The following is a 26,380-nucleotide window of genomic DNA, read 5'->3' as shown; positions in this document are numbered from 1 at the left end:
CTTCAGTGATGAGTCATGTTTTAGTCTTGGAGGTGATGGTGACCAACGAATCTGTTGGTGAAGGCTTCATTACAAGCACTTTGACAGGCTAACAGTATGTTAATAACGTCCTGCATCCAGTGGCTATACCTTTTCTGAATGCACACTCTGGTGTGCTCTTTCAACAGGACAATGCTCATCCACATACTGCTGCCCTCTTAAGAGCTTGTCTTGAGGACAAAGATGCTATGCCATTGTTAGCTGCATCACCATATCTATCCCTGATTAAATATATATGGTATGGGGTGCACATGGACGTGCTATCAACACTCTACACCTATCAGCAATCTGGGGATGAATTACCACAGGGCACCATTAGGAACCTCTACCTCTCCTTGCCGAGACGTCTGGCATGTTGTGTTACACAGGAATTACATACTACTTCTGTATGTGTAGCTAAATACAGTAAATATGACCAAGAGTGGCTCATATGAATCTAAGGCCCCTATCTTACACCCAGTGCAAGGCGTGCCATGATGCTTATTGCTATCTAACATCATTAAAATTTAATTTAATCATTTAAATAGCACTGGTGCTTGTGAATATATCTACACCGATTGGCGTGGTAATCTCGAAATGAGGTGTGTTCAGGCAAATTTCTGGCTTATTGCTATCTTAGTAACAGAAAACACAGGTGCACTAGTGACTGAACAACAGATATTCACTGTTATCTTGGCAGTAAATCTTTATATCAACATTACATTACATCACAAAGTATAGGGCATTGCCATAATACTTTTGTTAGTGTTTGCTAATTCATGAGTAGTATTCGCACCTACCTTTCACGCCTGCTTAACCTGTGGGATCCATCTGATCCCATAAAAGATCTGCTCATGCACCTTGAAAGTCCTCTGCTGGGAAGCACTGGACAGGCCAGGTAGCTGCACCATTAAAATAGCAATCTTCCAATATTGAGAGCACACCTGGCTCTTAAAAGGAATGGGAAATGACACACCATTTGGTTTATTCCACGTTACACCCAAAACAAACCTATGATCAATTAAGAAAATTAGTACAATCCTTTTGCCTGTTTCAAACTGCGCCAGGCGTACTTTTCCCGTCGTTATGATAGCAAAGACACGCGGACACGCCCTAAATCATGCTGCAAGGTGCGCGGTTAATGGATCACCTATAGATCACTAAAAATAGGCTCCTATATTTTTAATCATGTATTGTTCCTAGTAAGTGTTATCTTCCTGTTATCTTATTATTATATGTTATATAAAGAGAAAAGACTCGTAAAACATAAAAGCGCATACGTGTGTCAAATTCAAAGCAGACATAATTTTCTAGAACAATCAATATGTCTGTGCTTCTAACCTCAATATAATGCAATTTAATTGTAATTGAGTACGATATTTCAGGCCACACAAAGCCCAGAATACATGAAACAAAGGTCAAAACATAATGAATATTGCTTATTATGTGTTTTATACATCATAAATGAGATACCTGGCCTTCTTCCATCTGTAAAAATTGCCTGTAGCATTATCTAAACTGAGACGTTTATGATGTGATGAATCTGTGTTGTAAGAGCCACTGCTGCTCTCTGTGAACTGTGGATATTAGTGAGAGGTTTTAAGCAGGATATTTGATGGACGCTGCTGTAGGACAGATGGTAAAATGGTTGAGGAGTTATGGTTCCTCTATGATTTGCACTGTCCTCGACCCCGAGACAGTCAGGAGTTATTTAAGGCCAGTAGTGTGGGAACTGTCCTTTAGTGAAGCGGTGAACACAGACAGAAAGGTTGTAGACCAGTGATTGGCTGAGCTGATATCAGCCGTCTTTTAAACTGAGAATATATAATTATATTTGAATTACTCTATATTCCTTTGAATACTGTCGATATGAAATTCATTTCTAAGGAAGTACAAATTTGGCAGTTTTTTAAAATGTCCCTATATAACATATTTTGTACAATGTGGCTTTATTGTATCAATTGGAATTACTGTACTGTAAAAACGTTCTTGTCCAAAACATTTAATCCTCCTGTTGTTTTAAACTGGTAAGGAGTGACAGAAATGTTCCCAGGTACAAAAAAAAAAAAATAATAATAATAATAATTTTATATATATATACAGTATATATATACATATATATATATATATATATATATATATATATATATATATATATATATATATATATATATATATACATATATATTACCCTAAAACAATTATCCTAGATTTTAGATTTAGATTTGAACCATTTGATTTATTGAAATAACTATGCTTTCTTTAAGTAAATAGAAATACTGTCAAAGAGCCTATTACTGTACATGGTGGAATTCATTATGGATTACAGATCATTTACTTTTAACCAAGTTGTCATGAAATAAAGAAAAAAAAATCTGTATAGATTAAGATGCATTGATAATAATTTTATAATCACATCACAGACCTCTAAATCGTAATCAAATTTAATCATAAGGTGCCTAGAGATTCCCACCACTATTAGGCACTGTGTCTTTAAGGTCTATTTAAGCCAATGATCTCTGCTCTGCCCTGTTCTGAGTGAATGTTTTGTGTCTGAATGCTTCACAAAATGTATCTATCTATCTATCTATCTATCTATCTATCTATCTATCTATCTATCTATCTATCTATCTATCTATCTATCTATCTATCTATCTATATGTCTGTCTGTCTGTCTGTCTGTCTGTCTGTCTATCTATCTATCTATCTATCTATCTATCTATCTATCTTTATTTTAGGCCAAACTGATTTGATCTTTTTTTAATACTGGCTCTTATGTCTCATTATAACCTTTACTCTCTGCTCCCCAAGTGCCATAGCACTGAAATTTCCATATATAGAACAGCTCGAGAGTCCTCGAGCTGTTCTATAATTGAACAGATTCAGAGATGATATCTCACCTATAACCCAAGAAATGATGAGCATTTCCATCCAGGTGAATGGGGTGGTCTTCATGCGGAACAGCTGGGCAGGGTGGTCATGGATGGTCATGTTTGGAAGGAGAGTCGTCCCCTCGAAGCGGTCAGCAGCGTTCATTACCAGAAGACCCAAAAAGATGGTGAATGAAGCTGCATGAGCCACAAATTTCAGGAAAGGCCCACGAATAATCTTCCCAAACTGTAAAGCAGATGTACAGACATGAAGAATCTTTTACACAGAATTAAAGACTCCACTGACTGTAATAGAAAGAATAGTGTCTGGAGTCTGTTGGTACTCCAGACTTCACATGCTGCTACCTGCTTTGTGTAACTCTAAGTAGAGCTTGGATTTTCTGCCTGAACCCGACCCGACCCGAGGCCCGACCCAAACTTAGTAGCCTTATTGCTGTTTTTGTGTTTTGTACTGAGGCTATATACTTAAAAAAAAATTTTAAAAATGTAAACGAAAGTCATTGTAAATTATGCTACTGTTCTTGATCTATTTCGGTTTAAGGATTTTGCAGTGCGTTTTTGTGTTTTGCTATAGGCTATATGCTTAAAAAATAAGTTTGTTCTGAAAATATTTTTTTTTTAGACATTGTTAATTATATATGAGTGGACGGAGAGATCGGTTGTTTATAAATGTTTTTCTTACATAATAGGTCTATGCTTCTTTAGTGTTGCAGTGTTCATTAACATCATTCTCAACAGATTTTGCTCATTCAAATAGCCCGAGAATGTTTTTGAAAAAGCTCAGTTTTGACACTCTACTTACTAAAAAAATGTGGGGTTTAAATCAGGCTCTGGCTCATAATGACAGGTTATGTGGCGGATCGGGTTGTGCTCAGGTAGAAAATGCATGGGCTCGGGCCGGGTCAGGCTGGACTTTTTGGGCCTGATCTAAGCTGTAACTCTAGGTGACACACTAGGTAAAGCCTAACATTCTGTGATATTACTCTACAACCTCAGTTCACATGCTTTTTGCACTTTCACTAACGCTTTAGTATCTTTCAGCTAGTCCAGAAAGGCATGTGTAAAGTGTGGTCACCCTACACTCAGAATGTATACTGTGCACTTCAAGCCACCCTTACAGTACATTCTGTATGTACACATGCATTTCTAGACAAGCTAAGAGATACAGAAGTGTCACTGAAAGTGAGAGAAGTATGTGGGCTAAGGCTGGAAACAAATATTAATATAATATACCCTTAGACTTAACAATCAAATTGTCTCATAAAAAAAAACATTTTAAGGATGTCCCCAATCCGTTCATGTGATCAAAATTTGGGGTCACTCATGTAATATTCAAAGGATCGGAATTGGGTGGAAAAGATCCGGAACACTGCTGCGCACAGGAAGCGACAAGTCTCTCATGACGTGAGTTGTGACTGTGTTCAGGCCGGCTCATGCTATTATACTGTTTATGCTGGTTTATGGACGGTTAGCACAACGGGTAATTCAGCAAGCTACCTATGGAGTGCTACTTTTATGCACTTCACTTTCCTCCAAACTGGCTGTTAAATGAAACTTAAATGAAAAAATCCTTTGTGGTCAAACAGCTTGGTCAGGTTTTTGTGTTTAACAGGGTCTTATACAATTATTTAATCTAAATAACTCCATATTTCTACAGACCTGTCATTACACTGTAGCATACACTGACCTTGCTGGAGGGTGCTATCCAATAGAGCAGGGCTAAGATGGGCAGTCCAACAGCCACCCCCAACACCACTAACAGCTTCACTGCCGTGGTCTGCTGCCGGAGCCCAGACAGATTCTCATACCAAATGGAGAGGAGCTGCTGCTGACAGTTTGGATGAGCTACAAACTGAGTGGGAGGATTGGAACAAACACAGAGATTCATCAAAGAGCAAGTTTATACAGTACAGTCCTCACAAAATCTCAGCCCTGCTCATCTGTTACTTCATTTATTTACTTAAACTGAGAAAATGATTCATTAAAAATATTTTAAGATAATCCAATGTGTCTAAAAGCCCAGCCTCCCTAACTACATGCCACCTGATGAGCCTCACCTTCTTCAGCTCGTATTTGATGGCCAGTTTGAGGCGGATGAGACTGGGTCGACCTGTTGAGGCGAAGTTGTCGTTAAGTTCTGCGTCTCCGTTCAAGATGGCTTCCACCTCCTCTGTGTTTCGACACAAGTCCAGCAGCCCCACCACAAAGTCCTTACACTGCATCGACAGCTTCTTATAATCATTCTGTGAACGAAAATATATGTTTATTATGAGTGCTTATGATATTACAATGTCCATGTAGAATATAGGGCAACAGTATGGAATAGTAAGTTGTTAAAAATGTTGTCACTTTTTCATTATAGCATACATTCATTAACATGTCAATACCTAATGATAATTTCTAATAATTGTGATATCACTTATGTTATTTATTTGTATGTTTCTTTAGAATCATGCAATACCAGACTAATGCTTCAATAACTAATGCTTCAATATACACACAGTGTGGACTGCAATAGGTGAAGAAAAAAACATTTATATTTCTTAAACTATGATTAATTAAAATGTTGTTTTATTTTGTCTTTAAAGGCATAATTACTTTGTTATTCTATTCTATATTCATTATGTCTGTGGCATTTAAATGGTCGTAAAATGACAATCATATTGTTTATCACATTAATTTCTGAGATGATATATCGTCCACAAACATTCTTGCAATGGCCATGCTGAAGACCAATAGTGCTTTTTTGCCATTTTCAGTCAAACATTTTCTATAGCTGAATAGTTGGTGCATCTCTAATTTTTAAATACGTACATTTTAAGCAGTATGTAACTAGTGAAAGAAATGACATATACAAAATTATTGGGACCCCTACCTATTATGATTCTTCTGAAATCAAGAATAATAAAAAGAGTTTATTCTGCTTTTGTTAGAGTAACTGTCTCTAGTGTCCAGAGAAGACTTTCTTTATACCCCTCTATAATACAGCCCACTGAGCTGTGGAACAGTGGAACTGTGTTCTCAGTAATGATGGAGCTCCATCGAATACTTTTTGGATGGGATGAGTTTGGGAATTGGAGATGAGGTGGGGTGGTGATCATCCAACACCCTGACCTCACTAACATGAGGTTAACATGAGCAATGGTCCAAAATCTAGTACATCTAGAAAGTCTTCCCTGGATGAATCCTCTTATGATAATTAAATTATTGATTTATTGTACAATATATTGACATGACAAATCATTTTTGCGAACATCAATATTACCCATTGTTTTCATGTAACAAGAAGAGTCCATTGACATGAATGAGGTCAATAGGTCAACATTGTTTATAAAAAAAAAAAAGCATGGCCTCTATTCACATGGTTGGGCACGTGCTTGTAAATGCATATGTCAAAAGGTGTGCATCTCAGTCCAGCACAGTTATGTGCAGATATTATCCAGTTACAGCTGAATTCACGCTTTTAATCCCAGAAAAAACTTTAAAAAAACATTTAAATATATGATTAAAGGCTGATATCTGTTGTTTTGCTGTTTTCTTCGGGTTTTGAGCACTCAGCACTGACTCAGCATGCTGGTGGGGGCGGGGCTGGTGACGTCATGGGCCCTGCATTGTTGAATATTGCGATATATTTTGTCAAAAAAAATATTTGCAATGTCAAATTTTTCCAATTTATCGTGCAGCCCTAGTACATAGCGAAAAGAAAATTAAAACTAGAATACTGGATGAACCGAAATACAACCCAGCTCTAATACAAAGCATAATTCTACCTAAACACTTTCTACAGAATACTGTAGCTACCTAAATAAACAGCTATAGCATGTCTTTATGTAAACTGTCTTTATATAAAAGGATCTGTCACCCATTGTAATTCAACACCATAACTCAGTCCACTGTGATTTCTTGTGATTATCTGTATGACACCTCAAATTGATAACCTCAGAGAATTCAGCACGGCAGGAAGCCTCTTACCATCTGTTTATGAAAGAAAACTCAGCTCAGCTATGCAAATATATGCATTCAGAGCTAGAAGCTGAACCACCCACATCTGGTCAAAGGCTACAAACTTAGCTTAATACTGGCCAAGGCTGCATCCACCCACATCCCTCCACACTCCAAAACAACGGCCACAGTTACCTGCACAGCTCCAGTGTGCTCGACTGCATTATCACTGACTCCTATCCACCACAGCAACAGCTTCAATAACAGACTCCAAATAACTCCAATCTGAGGACATTATCACACCTAAAAATCTGAAACAGAGTCCAAACCAAAGTTCATGTGTTTGTTACATTGCACTTAAGTGCACTAAATAACTTTAATACATACCATTGTCATCAACTATACAGTAGGAGTCTCCCTCTACTATACCAGAGGAGAAATTATAACCTGTATGCATTTTCCTCATACCACAATATCACTAGAGGCGCTGTGGAGCGCTGTGTAGAAGCACACAGTGTAGAACAGCACTGCCAAAGAAGCAAACAGCTCGCTAGCTAATGCTAGCCAGTTAGCATAACAAGCTAAAACACTGGACTTGATGGTAGCTTAGCTCTATTGAGCCTAACCACTCATCCCTCGCTTCATCCTGCCTGAAAACAGCACTATATCCCACAGACGAGCCCAGAAACGGCCCTGAGTAGAGAAATAATTTATTCAGTAAGTGATAAAACTCCCTAAAACTCTGGATACGAGGTAAACAGTAACTTAACTATAGCCCTGTTTAAATATATTAAAATGAATATACTGAATTTATTTGTTAACTGGAGAAAAAAAGGTATTGTGGCTGATTTTAATACTGAAATGCTTCTAATGGCTTAACATATGAATGGCTTGAAATATTTAAAATATTTTGTTTTTGTAAAGGAAGCCCTGTTAAACTTGTTGGCGTATCTCTTTTTAAGGTATATTGTTTAAATTCTTCAGCTGTTTTTCTGCTAATAAAGTCTGATTTCTTCATATACTGTGTCATTATGTGGGACAAAAAAATGCATAGTAATCAAAGCCTTAATTTAAAGCCTTAATTCTTAAAGCCTTAATTCTAACCCCTTTTTCTTCCCTCCCCTCTCTGTTCTCTCTCTATCTCTCTCACATGTGCTGAGATGCCTGGCCGGCCGGTCTTCCTGGATGTGTCCGTCTGTGGTTCCAGCTTTCAGGAATCAGCCCTGTCCTTCTACTCATCAGAATTATTACACAACCCTTCTAACTTCTGCTTTTTGTTTCTCTTCCTTTCCTTTCTGTTTTCTCTATCTATCTCTTTTACATGTATGGAGATGCCCTGTTCCTGATGTTCCCAGCCTGGCTCTCCACTGCCCGCTGTGTTGTTCTCCGGCTCTGCAACCCTGCACTGATTAACATTAACACACTCAGTATCTGTTTCTGTATTAGCCATAGCTCTATAGTTTGTGCCCATCACATTCTTATATTCATAAATTAGTACCTGCTATATTAGCCATAGTTCACATTAATTCTCTGTACTGTTTTGTTCTGTTATTTGTTTGTTGTTTGTTATTTGTTTGTACTGAGCGGGTCAACCCGAGTAGGATGGGTTCCTCGGACTGAGTCTTGGTTCCTTCCAAGGTTTCTTCCTCTTAAAGGGAGTTTTTCCTTGCCTTTTCCTTGTGTCACCATAAAATTGGCATCTCTGTGGTGCTGCTCATAAGAGGCGTGGACCTGTTTTTCCTGTAAAGCGGCTTTGTGACAACCTTTGTTGTAAAAAGCGCTATATAAATAAAATTGAATTGAATTGAATTGAATTGAATTGAATTAATGTTTGGTATTATATGTACTCCTAACAGCACAGTAAGTCACAAACCTAAAGCTCAGTCATGCAAAAAAAATAAAATAATAATAATAAAAATATTAGAATCTTGAAAAATATTGTGATACACATTTTTGTGTATCCAATGGTGATGTCCAATTTACACTGATTGGACATCACCATGTGGGTGGTTTTAATAATTATGTCCAGTCCAGTGATGTCTGGCTAGAATTGTCCATGTAAACAGACAAACAATGTTTTTTTTTTTTTTTTTTTTTATTAAGGACACTGAGATGACATAAGCTGACAGCCTTTCATAAAAGACTAGATTATTATGTACTATCTGATAAGTTCAGCTCATTGAAAAGCTTCTCTTCATCCATCACCCACACGGGAGCTTCTTGTGAGTAAGATGTGATGTACCAGATTTCATGCACAGGCCATATATTATTGATTACTGTGGTGTCGTTTTAGTTATATTGTAATATAATAATAAAAACACAGGCTATTTGCAGGTATATTTAAGACTTTTGAAGACTTTCAATACCACTCAGAGACATAATTATGATCACTTCTACATTAACAAAATGGCAAAAACCACAAAAAGCCAATAATAAGTTTACAAACTTTACTGTAAGCCAATAGTTGTATTTTCTGACAAACTGATATTTAAAATAAACATAAACTACAATTTGTGCACATAAAAAAAGCAGCTGAAAACAAGGTCCAATCAAAAACTGCCTAAACCTCATGTCTACATTTTTCAAAAGGCCTACAAGTACTGCCAAACCAAAATAAATCCCAAACTGTATTTACTGTCTGGATTTTTTAACACTTTTGGGAGATGGCTTTAAGACATTTTGAGACAAATAAAGGCCTTTTTAATAGTGTGATATACCCTTAGCCAGAGTAACACTGTCTCCAAGAAACTAAAATGCTGTGCCGAGAAATATATTGCAAAGAAATCAATAGCTCATCAGTGGTGGTCCTATGGTAGCACCCAGTTTTATTGATGGGCAGGGTAGAGGGTGGATGATAAACTGAGCAATAAGGATTGGGCTTCAGTCGCCAATTTGTGAAATTACTGGTTGTGAAATTACTTGTTGTGAAATCACTGGTTGCTCAATACACACTGTACTTTCAAAGTACCTTCAAAGGTTATTTCACACCTACTTTCTTAGGTTTGTACCAAATTAGCAGGCGTGAAAGGTGCTGTTCTGGACCAAAGGACCAAAATTTGATCCAATCAAAAGTGGTAGTGCAAGTCTGAATCACTTTAACTCTATAAAATAATTGATCTGTTTGCACTCTGGGTATAATACAATATCTGGCCTCAGATTAGTTACAACAGTGCAATGTGGAATATCTGCCAACATCTTTCAATCTCGTACATCACCCTATTTACCAATATTTGATGTCTAATGCTTGTTCAAATGTTACACTGCCCCTCACAAACTAACCTAATAATGCAGTGAATGTCAGTCAGTGACATTTTTAAAGTGACAGCGACTAACATTGATATCAGACTGCAGTCCAGTTTTAAGGTGCCCTTACCTTAAATTCTTTCTCTATATTGGCCAGCACAGCCAGCTCATTGCTCAGCTCCAGAGCAGTCAATACAGGGTCTTCACTGGAGAGTGACAGGTAGGCAGGGCTGGCCAGTCCTTTGTAGGCGTTGATGCGGGAGCGGGAGTGGCTGAAGGAGTCGTGCTTTTGGTGGTAGATACATGTGTTACATTTACAGAAATAGTCATGAGGCCGTTCAATGCGAGCGCCCCTCCGTAACAGGATGTGTATGATCTCGTACTCATGGCAGTGAGATGCCAGGATGATGGGCGTAATGTCGTGGGAAAAACGTGTGCCGTCCTCATCGTAGGCGAAGAAGTCGTCGCTGGTTTCGGTTTGGAGGGGGCTGTTGGTCAGTCTGGACGTGTCGGCAAAGGCCTGGTGTGCCAGTATGGCTTCCACTATGCGGATGTATCCTTTACTGATGGCCAAAAGAAGAGCATCCCCTATCCTGGCAAGGTTCTCTTTATTTAGTAAAAGTTCAGTAACCTCCAAGTGCTCATTGGCTACCGCCAGCTGCAATGCATTCTGGCCCATGTAGTCCACGCAGTTGACGTTAAGTTCAGGCAGCTCCTCCAGCATCCTGCGGACCACCGGAATGTTCCCGTACTCTGCCGCCTCCAGAAATCGCTCTTCTGTGATTGACAGGCTGTTGCAGCGAGCGTTGAACATGTAGGCCGGCCCACGCATGGCCAGGCGACGGCTCTTGGCCAATGCCTGCCTCTGCATAACCCGTCTGTCAGCATTGCTCCGCCTATGAGGAAAAAGAGAGAGAATGATGAGAGAGTATGGTAAGAATAGCAATATGGAAATAATAATACATCATAAATAGGGCTATCAATGTTAGTGTGGTAATGAAAGCAATTCATCTTTAAAACTTTAACATGTTAATGTCTTTGACGAAAATTAATTATATGACAGATACATGACAGCTTTGCTTACAGTTGAATCCAAAAGGTAGATTACTTTGAATTTATGCTGAAATATAGTCCCTCTCTCTCTCTCTTTCTTCCTCACACACACCTCTTTTTTCTAGATTGTTTAAGGTGGAATATGGAGCTACACTAGCATTTATTTCATTAAAGCTCTCTGTTAACTCAATAACTCACCATGATTTAAAATATTCTATTTTAAAATGCATCAAACCTATCATGAGATATTATAATACAATAAAAAAACAATCTGGTCTTACAGGCCTAAACCACACTACACTATTATTGTTGTTTCTGCAATTCAAAAAAATCTAATCATAATTATTTTGAATCATATAATAATTTTAGTGACTAATCGTAAATCTTAAAGCTAAATGTAAGTCTTCTTTCTAACCTTTACTGAACTGAGCTTTAACTTAACTTTAACTTAACTAAAGTTTTTATATTTTTATATATTACAGTATTTGACCAAGGCTGCGGCACAATACTCCAACAGCTCATGCATCATCCTGCAGCACAGAACAGCACTTTAGTGAACACAGGGAAAATACTGGACAATACAAGTAATGAAAAAATACTTCCTCAAAATTTGAACTTGCAAAGTCAAACCAACCGTAAAATTGATGTGTACATCTTGCATTTTACCATTGGCTTGACATAACAAGGTCGTATTTTAAAAAGTTTAATAGATTTATGTACTACTCATTTTGTGTATTTTTCCTACACTCCCTAATGTGCCGCTCTGTGCTGGAGATGCATTAGAGTAAAGGTTAGGTTGAGTTAAGTTTAGTTATAAACGCTTAAGCTGTCAAATATATTGGATATGTTGAGGTTTTAGTTTTTGAACCCTAAAAAGGGGTCTTACAATAAAATAGGTAAGAACCCCTGCCCTAATTAAAATAGTTAAACTATTTTAGTCCAATTAAACATGACTAATTACTCTGTTTGCAATGAAATGTACAGATAAGTCAGTTTTCTTTAAGCACTGATGAGATCTTTGATATGCTTTAAAAAGTATATTGCCAATATGATAAAAAAATTTATTATAATATGAATAAAATATGGCCATATTGCCCAATGACTAGACAAAAGTCAAGAGTAAAGTCAGTGGATCAATTTCAGTAAAGGTCAATTCCCAAATCATAGCAGGACCTGGTGTTAATCAGAGCCACTCTCTCTCTCTCAGAGTAAAAGAATGACTGCAATAATGTCCAAAATGTCTTCATTTCCCCGGGATAGACATTTAAGATCTAATTCACACACATTTCACTTTAACTCAAATAAAGTTAATGAGTCAAGACATTTAGCTTTGCTATTTTCCGCTTCAGCACACTTCACCCAGATGTTGGAGGAGTTTAATGTTTCTAAAAGCTGCAGCACAGAACATTACTGCAATAAATGGCTATTAACACACTGCCTGAGGCCTGAAACACTGTTTTTTTAAAAATAGTTTTGGAAAGTTTTAGCACAGTACAGAGTACAGAGTAACTTACAGAGTACAGGGTAACTTACAACTTACTCTTCCTATTCTTATCTTTATTGTTTGTTTACCGTTGCTGACCTTGTTTTTGTATTCTGACTACTTATTTTTGCCATGCCTTCTGCCTATTTGGATTTACAATGTATGACCCTTTTGTCTGCACACTCTGGTATGTTGTTTGTTATTACTGCTGTTTTGATACTGACCCTGCCTGTCCCTGACTACCCCTGTGAGTTTTCCCTCATGTTAATAAACTGTTTGATTGGTATCTGCGTTTGTCTGTCCTTGGTTTGGCCCGCGTCACACATAATCAGAGATAACAAACCATTTTTTTGCACATTCATGATGTCACTCTAGTATAGTTTAGATGATGCACATGTGATTTTTTTTCCTTTTTTTCTACTACATTCTAATTTGAAATTAAATTTAAATATGAATGTTTATTTACTTGTGTACTCTTTATTTTGACACTTGGCAAATAGATCCAAAGAAGTTTCATTGTACTGCTCAATGACAAAGATCTATCTATCCATCCATTCATCTAAATAATTAAGGTAATTTCAGTCTGCGTAACATTGATCAGTTCTTTTAGGCTAAATTGAAATATAATTGGGTGTATTTTGCTTTTTTTTTGCCTTTCACAAACAGCATTTCAGGGGAAATTATTAATAATAATAAATTGTAATTTTTGCCTCTTGTAAGAAAGTCACCCAAACCCCAGTCTAGGTAATATCTGGGGTACCTGATGTTCTAGATGCTGCAGTGTAACTGGACTAATGTTTCTTTCAGCTGAATCAGGCGTATTTCCACAGTCCTTTATTAATACACACTGTTCCTGCCTCTGAAACAAAACTAAAAATACTGCAGTTAGTCCATGTTGCTGGGAGGTGCAGATGCTTTCTGTTAACTGTTCCCCGTTGGTTAATGGCATGAGTGCAGAACAGGCAGCGTGGTGAAGGACAGTGATTCAGAGAACACAGATTTCAGAGGCTGATGGAGCAGAAGGGTAATGCTCCTGTTATCTGAATCACTGCTAATAACCTGCCCTGTGTCCAATTACCCAAAGGCATTCTGGGAACAAGTGATGCCATAAAAGCTTGTACAGTCAGTGCAGTGACATAAGCTGTGCATATTTCAATGGAAGTAACATAAAATTATTTAATTCATTAATGGAAATAGTGAGGAGATATTTTGTGAGGGGAGGCAAGGCTACATGAATTATGGTAGTTAGAGTGAAGTCTGATGAGATCTGCAGTGGTTGCCAGAATTGATGGTACATTCCATTTCTAAAGTTGTGTGGGTATTTATCATTCCTCGAAAAATTGTCCATGTGAAAAGACAAGCGACTTTAGTAGAAGTCACAATCCCATTCAATGCAGGAGACCCCACCCACAAATCCCACAGGCCAGTGCAGCTTTCTTTAGCTACCATGGGACATGGCAAAAATAATGGGGCACAATACTAATTATTTTCTTTCCAATGACTATGTATATATAAAATATGATAAACTAGGTTTTAAATGAGGTGCAATAGCAATAAATAACAATAATAATAATAATAATAATAATAATAATAATAATAATATTTTCTCAGGACATTCTCATTGTGTTCATTTTGTTTCTATTTATTTCCTGCTCCACTGTAAAGTGCCCTTGGGTACCTCATGAATAAACTTATTTTCTTGCTATTTTTCTTTATGAGTTATAGAAAAAAATACACAGTACACAGAATGTATTCATGCACATCAATAAACCTGAGGTACTCTGTATTAAAATGTATTATAATTAAATTATGAATAAGATATTTATGTAAGCCATTTTTGAATGGGAACTGAGTCATCTGAGTAACAGTAACACACCCCTGTCAGAATCAGAAGCGCTGAAGGATGTGCGGCTCAGTGATCAGATCAGAGTGATCTAATTCAGTTTGACGTAAAGAGGAGGTTCTTCTGTTTCCGTTCGGGAGGACAGTTGTAAAACTGTGATTGACAGCTCCTCCCACACACAGGCTGTCCTTGATGCTAATGAAAAACACTCCTGGCCGTTTCTCCAAACAATAAATCACAGCTCAGGGACGCTTCTTTTCTATTCAGTACAATAAATTAGAACTAAAATTAAACATATACACTAGTGGTGCAGAAATGGTATGTCAATCTACTGGGATGAATCACACTTTTTCCTCTTCTTAAGACTTAAGATTTTAATAGTGGATATTTAAATTTAAATAAAAGAATCAATGTTAGATTGGCAAAATGAAATTATATTTATAGTAGTGTGGAAATTCGAGCAGCCGTAAAATATTTATACACGCCTCTCTCTCTGAGAAAGACTGACATGTTTCTGGTGTGATGGGCCTGTCCTATTATGAACCTATTATTTCACAATTACTTAGATCAATTCAGCAGGGGGAAGAGCTTTCTCTTATAAAGCACCTCAACGCTGGAATGACCTTCCCGAAAATGTCTACACTAAAAACTTAGTTTATATTTTGGTAATTAATATTTTTCTCTTTAGATAAGGCTGCAGATCCAGGGGTTCGTGGACATATAATACAACCCACTGCATGTGATCACTCAGGTTTGTGGACAGTGGAGTGGGTGCCCCTGTGTCTATGTTACCTTCTGGCTCTCTCCACACTCTGATAATGTTGTGCATTGCCTGTTCTCCATTAATCCAGTCAAAACTTATTCCATCTCTCTGCCTTCCTCCGAGTTATTGACTGACAACCTGACACACCTAATACAGATGGATGTTCGACCCTCAGGTTCTCCTGTCACCTGTCCGGACAGACTGTTGGAAACCTCTGAAGTCAGGCTTCCCCGTCCATCACCGACCACAGATCAGCTGCCCAGAGTTCAGTTTATTCCCCCTGCCTCTGACTAGATGCTCACTCTCCACTACTAATTACATCCAAGTTTATATGAACACTGAAAAGAAATGTTCTTCCTGTTTCCACAGCTTTTGTTGTTATTCACCTGAATATATTTGATGCATGTGGATGTATAAAGACTTTTATACATACATTTTTCATTTGTCTGACCTGAGGATGAAGGGTTTCCCTTTATTTACGTCTTTGGAAAAATTATGAGACCACTTTAGTTTCTGAATCGGTTTCTCTGATTTTGCTATTTATAGCTATATGTTTGAGATAAATGAACATTGTTGTTTTATTCTATAAACTATTATTCTATAAATTTCTCCCTAATTCCATACAAAAATACTGTCATTTAGAGCATTTTTTTGTTTTCAGAAAACAAGTTCATATTCTTAAAGTTTTAAGAGTTTGGTGGAATAACTCTGGTTTTTAATCACAGTTTTCATGCATCTTGGCATGCTCTCCTCCACCAGTCTTACACACTGCTTTTGGATAACTTTGGTTTGATGGCTTGTGATCATCCATCGTCCTCTTGATTATATTCCAGAGCTTTTCAATTTGGAAAAAATCAAAGACACTTAAAATTTTTAAGTGGTCTCTTATTTTTGTCTAGAGTTGTATTAGGCTTAATAGTACATGTGATAATACAAAGTACATGTGAGCCTTGGATCCTCCCAAGGTTTCTCAAGGGAGTTTTTTTCTTGCCTCTGTTACTGCACTGGGGGTTCTGCATTGTATGTTAAAAAAAAAATCAGATTCTACTACTAGATGTGCTACTACCACTTTTTTGTAAAGTTGTAAAAATTTCATAAGTTTTGACTCGATTGTCTGAGTGTCCTTTGGTCTATTTTACACAAAACAACCACAATTGACAGAATCCATGAATTACAGATGAGTTAGTTACAGGTCAGTGCAGCAATGTATAGCTTCCATGAATACAACTTCCTGTCCCATGACTTTTGGCATGTCATCTTTTATCTATTTGCAGGCATGATGTCTGTCCACATCATTAAGCTCATTCAACCAGTGCAGCTCAACTGCTGTGTTCTAGCCTGGCTGTGATCCGCATGAAGTGTTCTTAAACTGGTGGTAAATTAGTTTGTGCCGTGCCTGGAGGATGTTATCGTTGTAACTCAGTTACAAATCAGCAGGCAGACCTACTCCATTACTCAGCTACATTAGCCCTGTAGCCCCAGGCCAAAACTCAGGAGACAAAATTAACCTTCAAACCAAAGGAAAAGACAGACCTGACACTCTGGAGAACGTTTCCGACCATTTGGTGATTATTTACAGATAACTTTTTTTTGTATTTTGTGTAGTTGTTAATGTTTGCAGTTCATATGCATGCCCCTTAATGTTCTGCACTTTTTGTTGCATTACATTTTTTGGTTTGTTACATTATTGTTATTTTATACAAAATCAGAGTCTTGGTAAGTTACTGTTGTTGACATAAATAAAACATTTATTTTTTGCAGTAGCATATTCTCTAAATTAATCGCATATTTTTAATTGTTTTGTTAGATTGCTAAGAATACTGTTATCACAAAAATACCCTGAAATATTGAGGTATTCTTTTAAAGTCAAGTTGCCCAGCATTAGCATGGAGTATTGTTTTGTATTTTTACTGTTTTTGCACATATATTGTGCGTTGCTATGTTATAAATGGCTAACGACTTTGGTTGTATAATTGATATAAAATACCAGTCAAAAGTTTGGACACACTTTCTCATTTAGTGTATTTATTGTCATATGGAATAGGGGTGTGCCATATTGTGAACGATATTATACCCTGAAATATCGTGACATATCTCCCACCCCTAATTATCACATTAGGGTGCTACTTTGTTTTTCACACTGTTCTTATTTCCTATTATATATCTACTAGGGATTATATCTGTCCAGTATAATTCATTTTACTTTAATTCTGGATTATTGACTTCTGTTACAAATATTTTTTAATATCTCAGTTAGCTATATCATATTGCATGCAAAACTAAAATTCTAAATATTTTTTCTAATTCAGTGTTTTGAATATCGCCAAAAGTATGGTTATCGTGAAAATACCATGAAATATCTTGATATTATTTTAGAGTCATATCGACCACTCCTACTATGGTATGATAAAAAATTCCATATCGTGATATATGATTTTTCCCATATCACCCAGCACTAATATGGAATTATGTAGTAAATAATAAAAAAGTGTTTGTCCCTCACCAAAACCCAACTGATATGGTGATTGAGACAATTGATACAATGACTAAAATCACAAAATTACAGTATTGTGGGCAATGTATTGGGATAATTGGATCACGCTAAATCTCTGCAGCTGTTTTTTTGAAGTAGTGCAATGCTGAGTTTTGTTAGAGCATGAAACGTATCAGTGAACTAAGCCCCAGTGAGAGGGCCTTTCACCAGAACTCCAGAAGGAGACCAGTGACGGCTGTGTAATGACAGCTGGCACATACTGGGCAGGCCTGGCTGATGTAAGAGGTCCTAATTGGGGGAGGTCTGTCTCAAAAACAGAGCCATGGCAGCTTCCTCAACTCTACGGCGAGGAAATAAAAGAACTGTTCTGGATTCAGCGCTCATCACACTCACTACTGAAGGGGTTTCACTCCTGAAAATCTGCACCAAGCTTCGGGTCCTGTTTTAGGGATCAATAGCACACAAGTCAATTGCGTAGTTTGAAGCTTGATTTAGGGCGTGTTAGTGTGTCTTTGGTATCGTTAGGGTGCAAATGTCATGTACTAATTCTCGCAATTAATCATGGGTGTGTTTTGGGTGCAGTTAGTTTAATTGGCCAGCAGTTAATTTAATTGAACAGCAATGTTATTTTATTCTTTATTCTGTTCATTTTTGATGTAAAAGCGGAATTTGCACACTGCAGCACGTCCGTGTGTGTGTTTAACAAGTGGGGGTGTCGGTCCTGATGTTGTCAGTCTGCCTGCCACGGACTCTCTCTTGTATTCTCTCTAAATGCTCCATTTCCCAGAATGCACCTGCACAAACCCTCCCGGACATGCCAGATCATGAGATGCTTCGACATTTCAGCTCACCAAGTTTCTGAGATTGCTTACACCTGTGCCCCCTTGTATGAATACCCCCTGTTTCCCCTTCTTCCTTGGCCAATATTGAACCTCGTTCCCTAGCTCTTCTACCCCACGTTTCTTTTGTATTTGCTACTTTGTTACTGACCTTGCCTGTCACTGACCACTCCTGTAGGTTTTGTAGAGTTTATTTAATAAACTGTTTGTTTGGTATCCGCCAAACTGTTGTGTGTTTGTTGTGTCTGTTGTATATTTGGCCATCGTGACAGGGGGTGTACCTGCCGCCAAGATAGAAACATGCCAGATATTTACCTGAACACACCTCACTTCCAGACCACCACATCCCATTGGCATAGATATGTTCTTAAACTCAGACACTAGTTTAACAGCACGGGTGCAAGGTGTGAAAATAGATTGGTGACTGGGTGTAAGATAGCAATGAGCATTGTGACGCACCTTGTGCTGGGTGTACAATACGGCCCTGCATGCATTTGCTACATTGCCTGCACTCCAAGGGGAGTCAGAATTTTTTTTGATTATTCTATTGTTTAATGGTTTATGATTGGTTAGCGATATCTTCCTGCAAACATGTCTTAAAGTGTGCAACAACGGGATCATCATCACATTTTTTTTCCTAAATTCTCTGCTAGTAGTCCAGTACCTGTACTCTCTTCTTCCACCGGCATGCCTTTGTGAAGTGTGCAGCAGAATTTGATTTTGCATTGTCTTGTTGAAAAGTAAGTCTCTGTCTCTGAATACTGATACAGTTTTGCAAGACAAAATATCACAATGCAATATTTTCTTACACATCTAAATTTCACATTTCATACAGATAACAGTGTTTACAATAACAGTAATGGGATTTTGTCCTGGAAAACACTATTGTTATCTGTACTCTTCAGATAATAATTGCATTATAGCAAAGAAAGAGAGCGTTCTCTCCAGCTGAGCCCAACAAAAGCTGAGCTGAGCCACAGGTGGACCATTCAGACGCACACTCGCTGCTAAAGATGCTGCAATTCAGGCTATTGATTGGCCAGAGGCCAGCTAACAAAGCCTACAGTTTAGGCTCGTGTCTACAAATTGCTTTCATTTTTGCTGCAGTAAATGTCAGTTTTATTATTTGTGTAACGGAGATGAGCGACTTTCCAGACAGCGGCTGATGATGATATCTGTCAGGTATTGCATTAGTAGTGTGTAGTAAATGTAATAAATAGAAAAATGACACGCTACATATTATATTGTATTTCTTATTTCTGAGATTCTTCAGCACTGTGTGCGATTATTGACCATTTTAATTTATTGTATGAATTATATGGCCTTACAGGATGTCAACTAATCAAGTTAGAGGTTTAAAGAATCCTAAAGAATCCTGTTTTTTTATTTTCTTCAGAGTAAAATGTGCTCAGTTATCACTTTCTCAATATTAGCTCTGTCCCAATATTTTCGTTACTTTACTGACTTGATCTAATTTATGCAGACTTAAATATTACCCATTCAGTTTACTTAACAAGTTATTTAACCATTAATGTAAATGTGCTTGTGTGTTGAATTTGTTTAACTATAATGGTTTAATTTTATTTATTTGTTTTTTAATGCTACTTAAAACATTATTTTTTATTCCATTGTCTGGATATTTTTAATTTATAAAAATACATTGCTTTTTGGAGGCGTGTAAATACAATAGGCTATTCTTATATCAGTGTTATAATCTTAAAAATTCTGACAATAATAAAATTTGTTTGACAAAATATTTTATTATTTGACTAAATATTGTCCGAAAAAATATTATTATTGTGTCAGGCCAACTGAAATGACAGTTTATTTGTAAAATTGTATTTAAACAATCACAATATGTCACATTGCTTGATAGTGGAACAATATATTGATAAACATCTAATTTTTATAATTGTAAATTTAATTTTTGTTACATATAATTATAAATAGTATCAAATATGGATATTTTTATTAAAACATAAGCACTGTAAACTCTGTGAAGGCCCTATCCTACACCACGCACAAGGCACAGGCGATGCTCATTGCTATCTTACACCCCAACAGTCTATTTTCACATCTTCTGCCTGTGCCGTTAAATTAGTTTATGAAAATCTACGCTGATTGGTGTGGTGGCAGAAATTGGGGTTTGTTCAGGTAAATTTCTGGCGTATTGCTATGTTAGCAACGGAAAACACAGGTGCGCCACTGACTGATTAAAACTCTGACAATAGTCAAGCGTCAGAGGTCCATTCCTATCTTAGCTACGCAGCGCGCATACAATGCAGTGCAAAAACTCAACATTTACTCAACAATAAACAGAATACCAAATAAAATCATATTAATGTTCCCATAAACTACCTGCTCACACACCTTCACAGCATTAATGTGCAGGTTAGTTTCATTTGCTGAAAGTGCAAAGGTGCTGCACCGTTAAAAAACCAATCTGCCAAAGTCAGAATGCACCTGGCTCTTAAAGGGAATGGCAATGGATACTCTGATTGGTTTATTTAATGTTACCCCTAAAACACACCCACGGTTAATTAAGAGAATTAGTACATTCTTTGCACGTTTTGAGACACGCAAGGTGTATTTTTCACACACTGACACACTAAATCAAACTGTGCAGTGCACGTTTGGCAGCTCGCCTTTAGATCACTAAAAAAATGTACTTACTAAAGTTACTGCTTTATTACTTCACATGGTGCCACTAATTAACAAATTGGGTAAACCTGTGGAGATGAATATTGGTTGTTGAATTCTCTGAAACTGACACAAATACATACAGAATTCCTGGTATTTGCTTATTTAGGAATATTATATCCTCTTCAGCAACACAGATGCCATGAAGTATTGTATAGTATTTTCTTACAATATATATTATCACAGAATCACAATACTGTGATATAATCATTATCATGGGCAGTGTATTTGTGAGATGCCCTGTGATTCCCACATCTGGGACCAACCAGTTCATTTACACATACACATACTGGTAAAATAGCTGGTGAGCCAGCTCTAAACTAACATAGTGTATGTCACATTTGATTTTGGTGTCATGCTTGATCATACTGGTGGTCTAGCTTGGTCAGGTTGATCAAGTTCTCAGACCAGTTAAGCCATCAAATTTAAACTAGACCATACCCTATACTGTTCAAAATCTAATTTCAACCACCAGGATGGTGCTGAATCTTATAGGCTACTTTAATTCACTCTAATATTAGTGGTCAAAATCACAGCCTATTCTGATTGGACAAAATCAGATGTTCTCCAATGCAAATAATCAAACACCTCAAATAACGTCAGGTATATCATTTTAATGAATTAAAAATAATATTTATGGTATAATAACACTGTATAAAAATACTGCTATAATAATTTCCAGCCTCCATCCCTCTGCTCTGCTGCCCCACTAACCTGCACTGAATCCACTGGGGGTAATCTACCTTTCCTGCAGGTGAATGAACTGACCTCAGGTAATATCCGGGGTACACAGAGTTTCCTCCGTCCTCATGCTCGCTGTTCATCCGGGGACCGTCTTCATCCAGCGCGCGGCCCGGGAGAGAAGTTTCGGTAGGACAGTGTCCGGTGAGGAAGACCGGTCTCCTCATCACGCGGAGAGCGCGCGCCTTCACCAGCAGCTCATCCCGCAGCGCTGATTACTCACCACCGGTATTCAGGCAGGCCACGTCCCCTGCACGGGGATTGGCTCGTAGTGCCCGACTCCTCTCACACATACGCCAGGATTGGCTGGGAATTCGCTTTGATCCTCTAATCTACCAATGAGAAGAATGAACTACTGACTTGTCAGTCACATACAAGAGAGGGCGGGGCCTGACGGAATACAGGTGGAAAAAATGAACGCTAAAACTCGAACATTGAATAAACTTATTTTTTTGGCTGCATTAAATCTTTTAATGTTGATGACAAGCCTTTTTTTAACATTGCCTTTCAGGAATTGGTTAGGGTTTACATGGAATCAACATTCATTTAAAGGTTTTGCATGGTTAGGGTTTTGAATCTAGGCCCCATCCACACAAATACGTTTTTTTTTTAACTACTTTTATTTTTTATTTCATTTAATTTTTATTTAATTGTCCCACTAGGTGTTTGTTGGTCAATGCCTGGACCAGAATCTCCGATCGTGGTATGGTTTGTACCTCTGAAAAAAGGAGGAAAAAAGGATTGAAAAAAATGCACGCAGTACATTTCAGTCACGTTACCTCCGCTGCCTTAGGTAAAGTGAGAGTTACATTAAATTAAGCTGTGAACATATTATTAATCCACAAATCGCAGAGAGAACAGAACCAATCCAGGTGCTGTCCCCGTTTCAGGCTTTACAGTCACATAATCTTAACGTGGCTTAATGTAATAAAACAACGAGCCAGAAACACCAAACATCTTTGTTTTTTACTGCATAATAAACTTAATCAGAATCTATAAACAAATCACCATAACCCATATTACTGACCCACTGTAAATTCAGAGAGACTGTAGAGGAAACAGGCTGGATGATGAGCTCCAGTAACAGTAAATGATGTATTTTGAGTTGCTGGTGTAGCTGGTCTGTCAGTATTTCCTGGGTGGTGTTGGACCAGTATAATTAGAGCTCAAACCGAAAGAAGAGTGTGTAGAATAGGCCACTATCACTGGTCTTAGCTTCACTGGTAAAACGTGTTACAGCGTTTACAGCTGGTTCTGGGTAATTACGTGCTGTTTGGTCAAAGAAGGCAGTTAGTTCATTAGTTGGATCAGCTAGGTGTAAATATGCTGTAAACATACGGCTGGAGTTTGCTGCTGTGTCGCCAAAAGGAGTTACCTCCCGATCTCTAAGCTAATGCTAAACAAATAGCGAACATGCACAGACTCGCTGTGCGATGTCAGCGTTTTCAGAAAGCTTTGTTTTCCCCATCCACATGGCTCCGGTGGGAATTTTCGAAGCGTTTTCGTAAAGCTCCATTTTCAGTCACCAAAAAATGCCGTTTTCGTGTGGACAGAAGGCCAAAACGGAGAGAAAGACCTCAGTTTTCAAAAGAATTCTGAATTTGTGTGGACGGGGCCTCAGTGCTTTAAGACAAAAAAGCGGCTTCCACTATAATTATTATTAAACTATTTCTATCTCTATCTTTCAAGTCAGAGTGGAATCAATTTCAAATTGATGTGCACCAGCTGCCAGAGCCCTGAGAGAGCACAATTGGCCTTGCTCTCTCTGGGTAGGAAGATGGCACTCTTTCCCCTCATCACTCCAAAGGGATGTGGGGAGAAGCACAAGGCGTCTGTGAGCTGATGTATCGGTTTGCAAAGAGACTAATCCTGCTACAGGTGATTTTGATGTAGTTGTTTGTTTCAAGGACTTACAAATGCTGTAAAAATATATAGTTTTTATTAAAACATTGACTAACCAATAATCTTTAAGAAGTGTATTCTAGCACAATAAACACATTTTTAAATAATGCAAATCGCTATCGTTGTGCTAGGGGGATTCGTACCGACGTCACGTGAACACAGCTTAACATACACGCATGGACAGACACACAGGGCGTAGCTTCATTCTCTTCTCAAAAGATAAAAATGAGCTGTTTGCTGCAATATACACAGTCGTATTTCTCACCTCTTCAATAATACCTCTAACTAATGTCAAAACTCTAAATATATATCAAATATGATACACTTGGCTTGGTGCACATTAATAATGGACTCTGGCGCTGATTACTTCAATGAAGGATTGAGAAACAATCATGTATGTAGGCTTTTAACCCCAATGGATTAATAAATCCCGCTACCCAAGGCATGAACTCTGTAGATCCTACTCGCAACCCCCCAGTCACAAATAATTCCCAGAGTCAGTCCTGGGGGGCTCTTTTTTGATTAGTTAAATGAGTAAATCAGGTGTGGTAGATGAAGGAAACACATTACAGTGATTAACGGTTGGCAGTTCCTCCAGCAGTGTGTAATGATAAATGTACAGACCGGACGTTTGTGGATATAAAAGGCTGAACTGTGTTTAACAGACAGAACACAACAAGGTGAACATGAGCTCAACAACACGAGAGCTACCAAAACAGTTCCAGAATAATAAAAACAAGCCAGATTTAAAAAAAAAGAGATTTAAACGCCAAATGAACCAGAATTTATTTATACCAGCACAACACACACTAACACCTAATACACAACCAACATGTCGACCAGTGTCACTACAGGGCTAAGAATGAATGACCCACCACCCAAAAAATAATAGCTGCCTTCTGGTGGTCCTGACCATTGAATAACAGAGTGAAAGGGGGACAATGAAGTAGAACTAAAGTCACAGAACTACAAAGTGTATGAAGTGTGAACAGCATTTGTTCTATCTTGTATACACACTGAATAATGGATATATATGCATATTATATATTATTTAGCAGAAATACTGTTTTCAATGCTTTTCAGAAGTGAACTGCCTGCATACAGTCATTATGTGCAGTTAGGGACGAGCCGTGGAGATTTTGTGATGTTCACTCAGTGTACTTATGTTTAAAGGAATAAAGCATTACAAGGGCACTTATCATTTTATTTAAAAATTTGTTTTCTGGAAAAGACAATCCAAACAACACAACTCATTAATGTCCCACATTACCTGTGTCACAGCAACCTTTACTTTATTTCTCAGGCAGGAGGATCTGCTGTAGACCCTCATTGTGCATCTCTCAGCTCAGTCAGAGCTCATTTTTATAATACTACATGGCCTTCAGAAAAGCATGTTGGTCTGGAGGCTGACTAATATATGGAAATGTATTATCCACCAAAGGAACAGATGAAATAATACGACAACACTTATTAATTACTTATTATTAATCTTTATATGTTATATATAGCTAGCTGTTAGGAATGGCCATGAGTAATATTTACCATTACTCGTTTTTGACCTTAGAAATTGCTCAACATATAATCACATTCGTAGCTAAACTGAGTCAATATAGAGTGTATTTTTCGGTATTAATCGGATACGACACATCTGCTTCTTCCTTGTGACTAAATGCAGTTCAAATTAAGATGTGCAGCATGACTGCATTAGCCAGCCTAGTCTCCAACGCTTTAGTTAACGTTGCTAACCTAGCTAGTGTAAGCTATTTTCATTACCCTCTGCCTCATTAGCACAGCTGCATACAGAACACTGATATGAATGCAAACACTCAAAATAAAAATTAATAATAGAAATGAATCAATTAAAATACCCATCCCTAGTGAGTTAACGTAAGAATAAATTACATGATAAAAGTAACTTAACAGCTAACTTGTTCAGGTGAAAAACAGCTAAGTGTATTGTCTTTCTGACCTTGAAGTATTTTCCATCTGTTAAACTTACTGCTAATATTTACTCCTGTTTTAATCGGCCTTTGGTCGCTGAGCTTTTTGGATGAATGGTGAGGCTTGTTAGGCTGTGTAGCAGCTAAGAGATTTCAGTTCGTTTTTGAATTTTGGGACGACATGTAAATGTTTATTAAAGAATGTTCAAAATGCAAAGTAAAATGCAAAATGCAGTGTCATTACAGTGGCAATGCATGGCCAATGATTAATGTAGACCTAATAATAAATGTAAAGAAGGTGCACCTATACTGTTGTAATACTAGCTAAAATAGTCAACATGTACAAATTGGGTAGCCCTAATAATCTCTATACTAATACTACAAATGTACAGATTCCGTATGACTAAAGAAAAAATGAAGGATTTAAAGGATCAATTAAGATTGGTGAAGCTCTCTTCCAGTGCAAATTACTTTGGTGATAACCCCAAGTATCATATCTGTAATTTGCTAGTTCATTATAATAAAGAT

The 26,380-nt window shown here is 37.5% G+C and overlaps 1 protein-coding gene across 1 annotated transcript in view; it reads right to left on the bottom strand.

The window, feature by feature from the left end:
• trpc6b (transient receptor potential cation channel, subfamily C, member 6b) overlaps positions 1-22,209 on the bottom strand; it is a 69,633-nt gene extending 47,424 nt beyond the window's left edge. Inside the window, exons 1-5 of the mRNA XM_022679749.2 lie at positions 22,038-22,209; positions 10,225-10,990; positions 4,967-5,152; positions 4,597-4,761; positions 2,919-3,135 (exon numbers count right to left, since the gene is read on the bottom strand). Of these exons, the coding sequence (XP_022535470.2) occupies positions 2,919-3,135; positions 4,597-4,761; positions 4,967-5,152; positions 10,225-10,990; positions 22,038-22,177 (1,474 nt within the window). The 5' untranslated portion in view covers positions 22,178-22,209. The remainder of the gene's footprint in view (positions 1-2,918; positions 3,136-4,596; positions 4,762-4,966; positions 5,153-10,224; positions 10,991-22,037) is intronic.
• Positions 22,210-26,380: the final 4,171 nt, after the last annotated feature.

This window comes from Astyanax mexicanus, chromosome 9 (assembly GCF_023375975.1).
Source record: "Astyanax mexicanus isolate ESR-SI-001 chromosome 9, AstMex3_surface, whole genome shotgun sequence".
In the NCBI taxonomy this organism is placed as follows: Eukaryota; Metazoa; Chordata; class Actinopteri; order Characiformes; family Acestrorhamphidae; genus Astyanax; species Astyanax mexicanus.
This window is presented reverse-complemented; position numbering and strand designations above follow the sequence as displayed.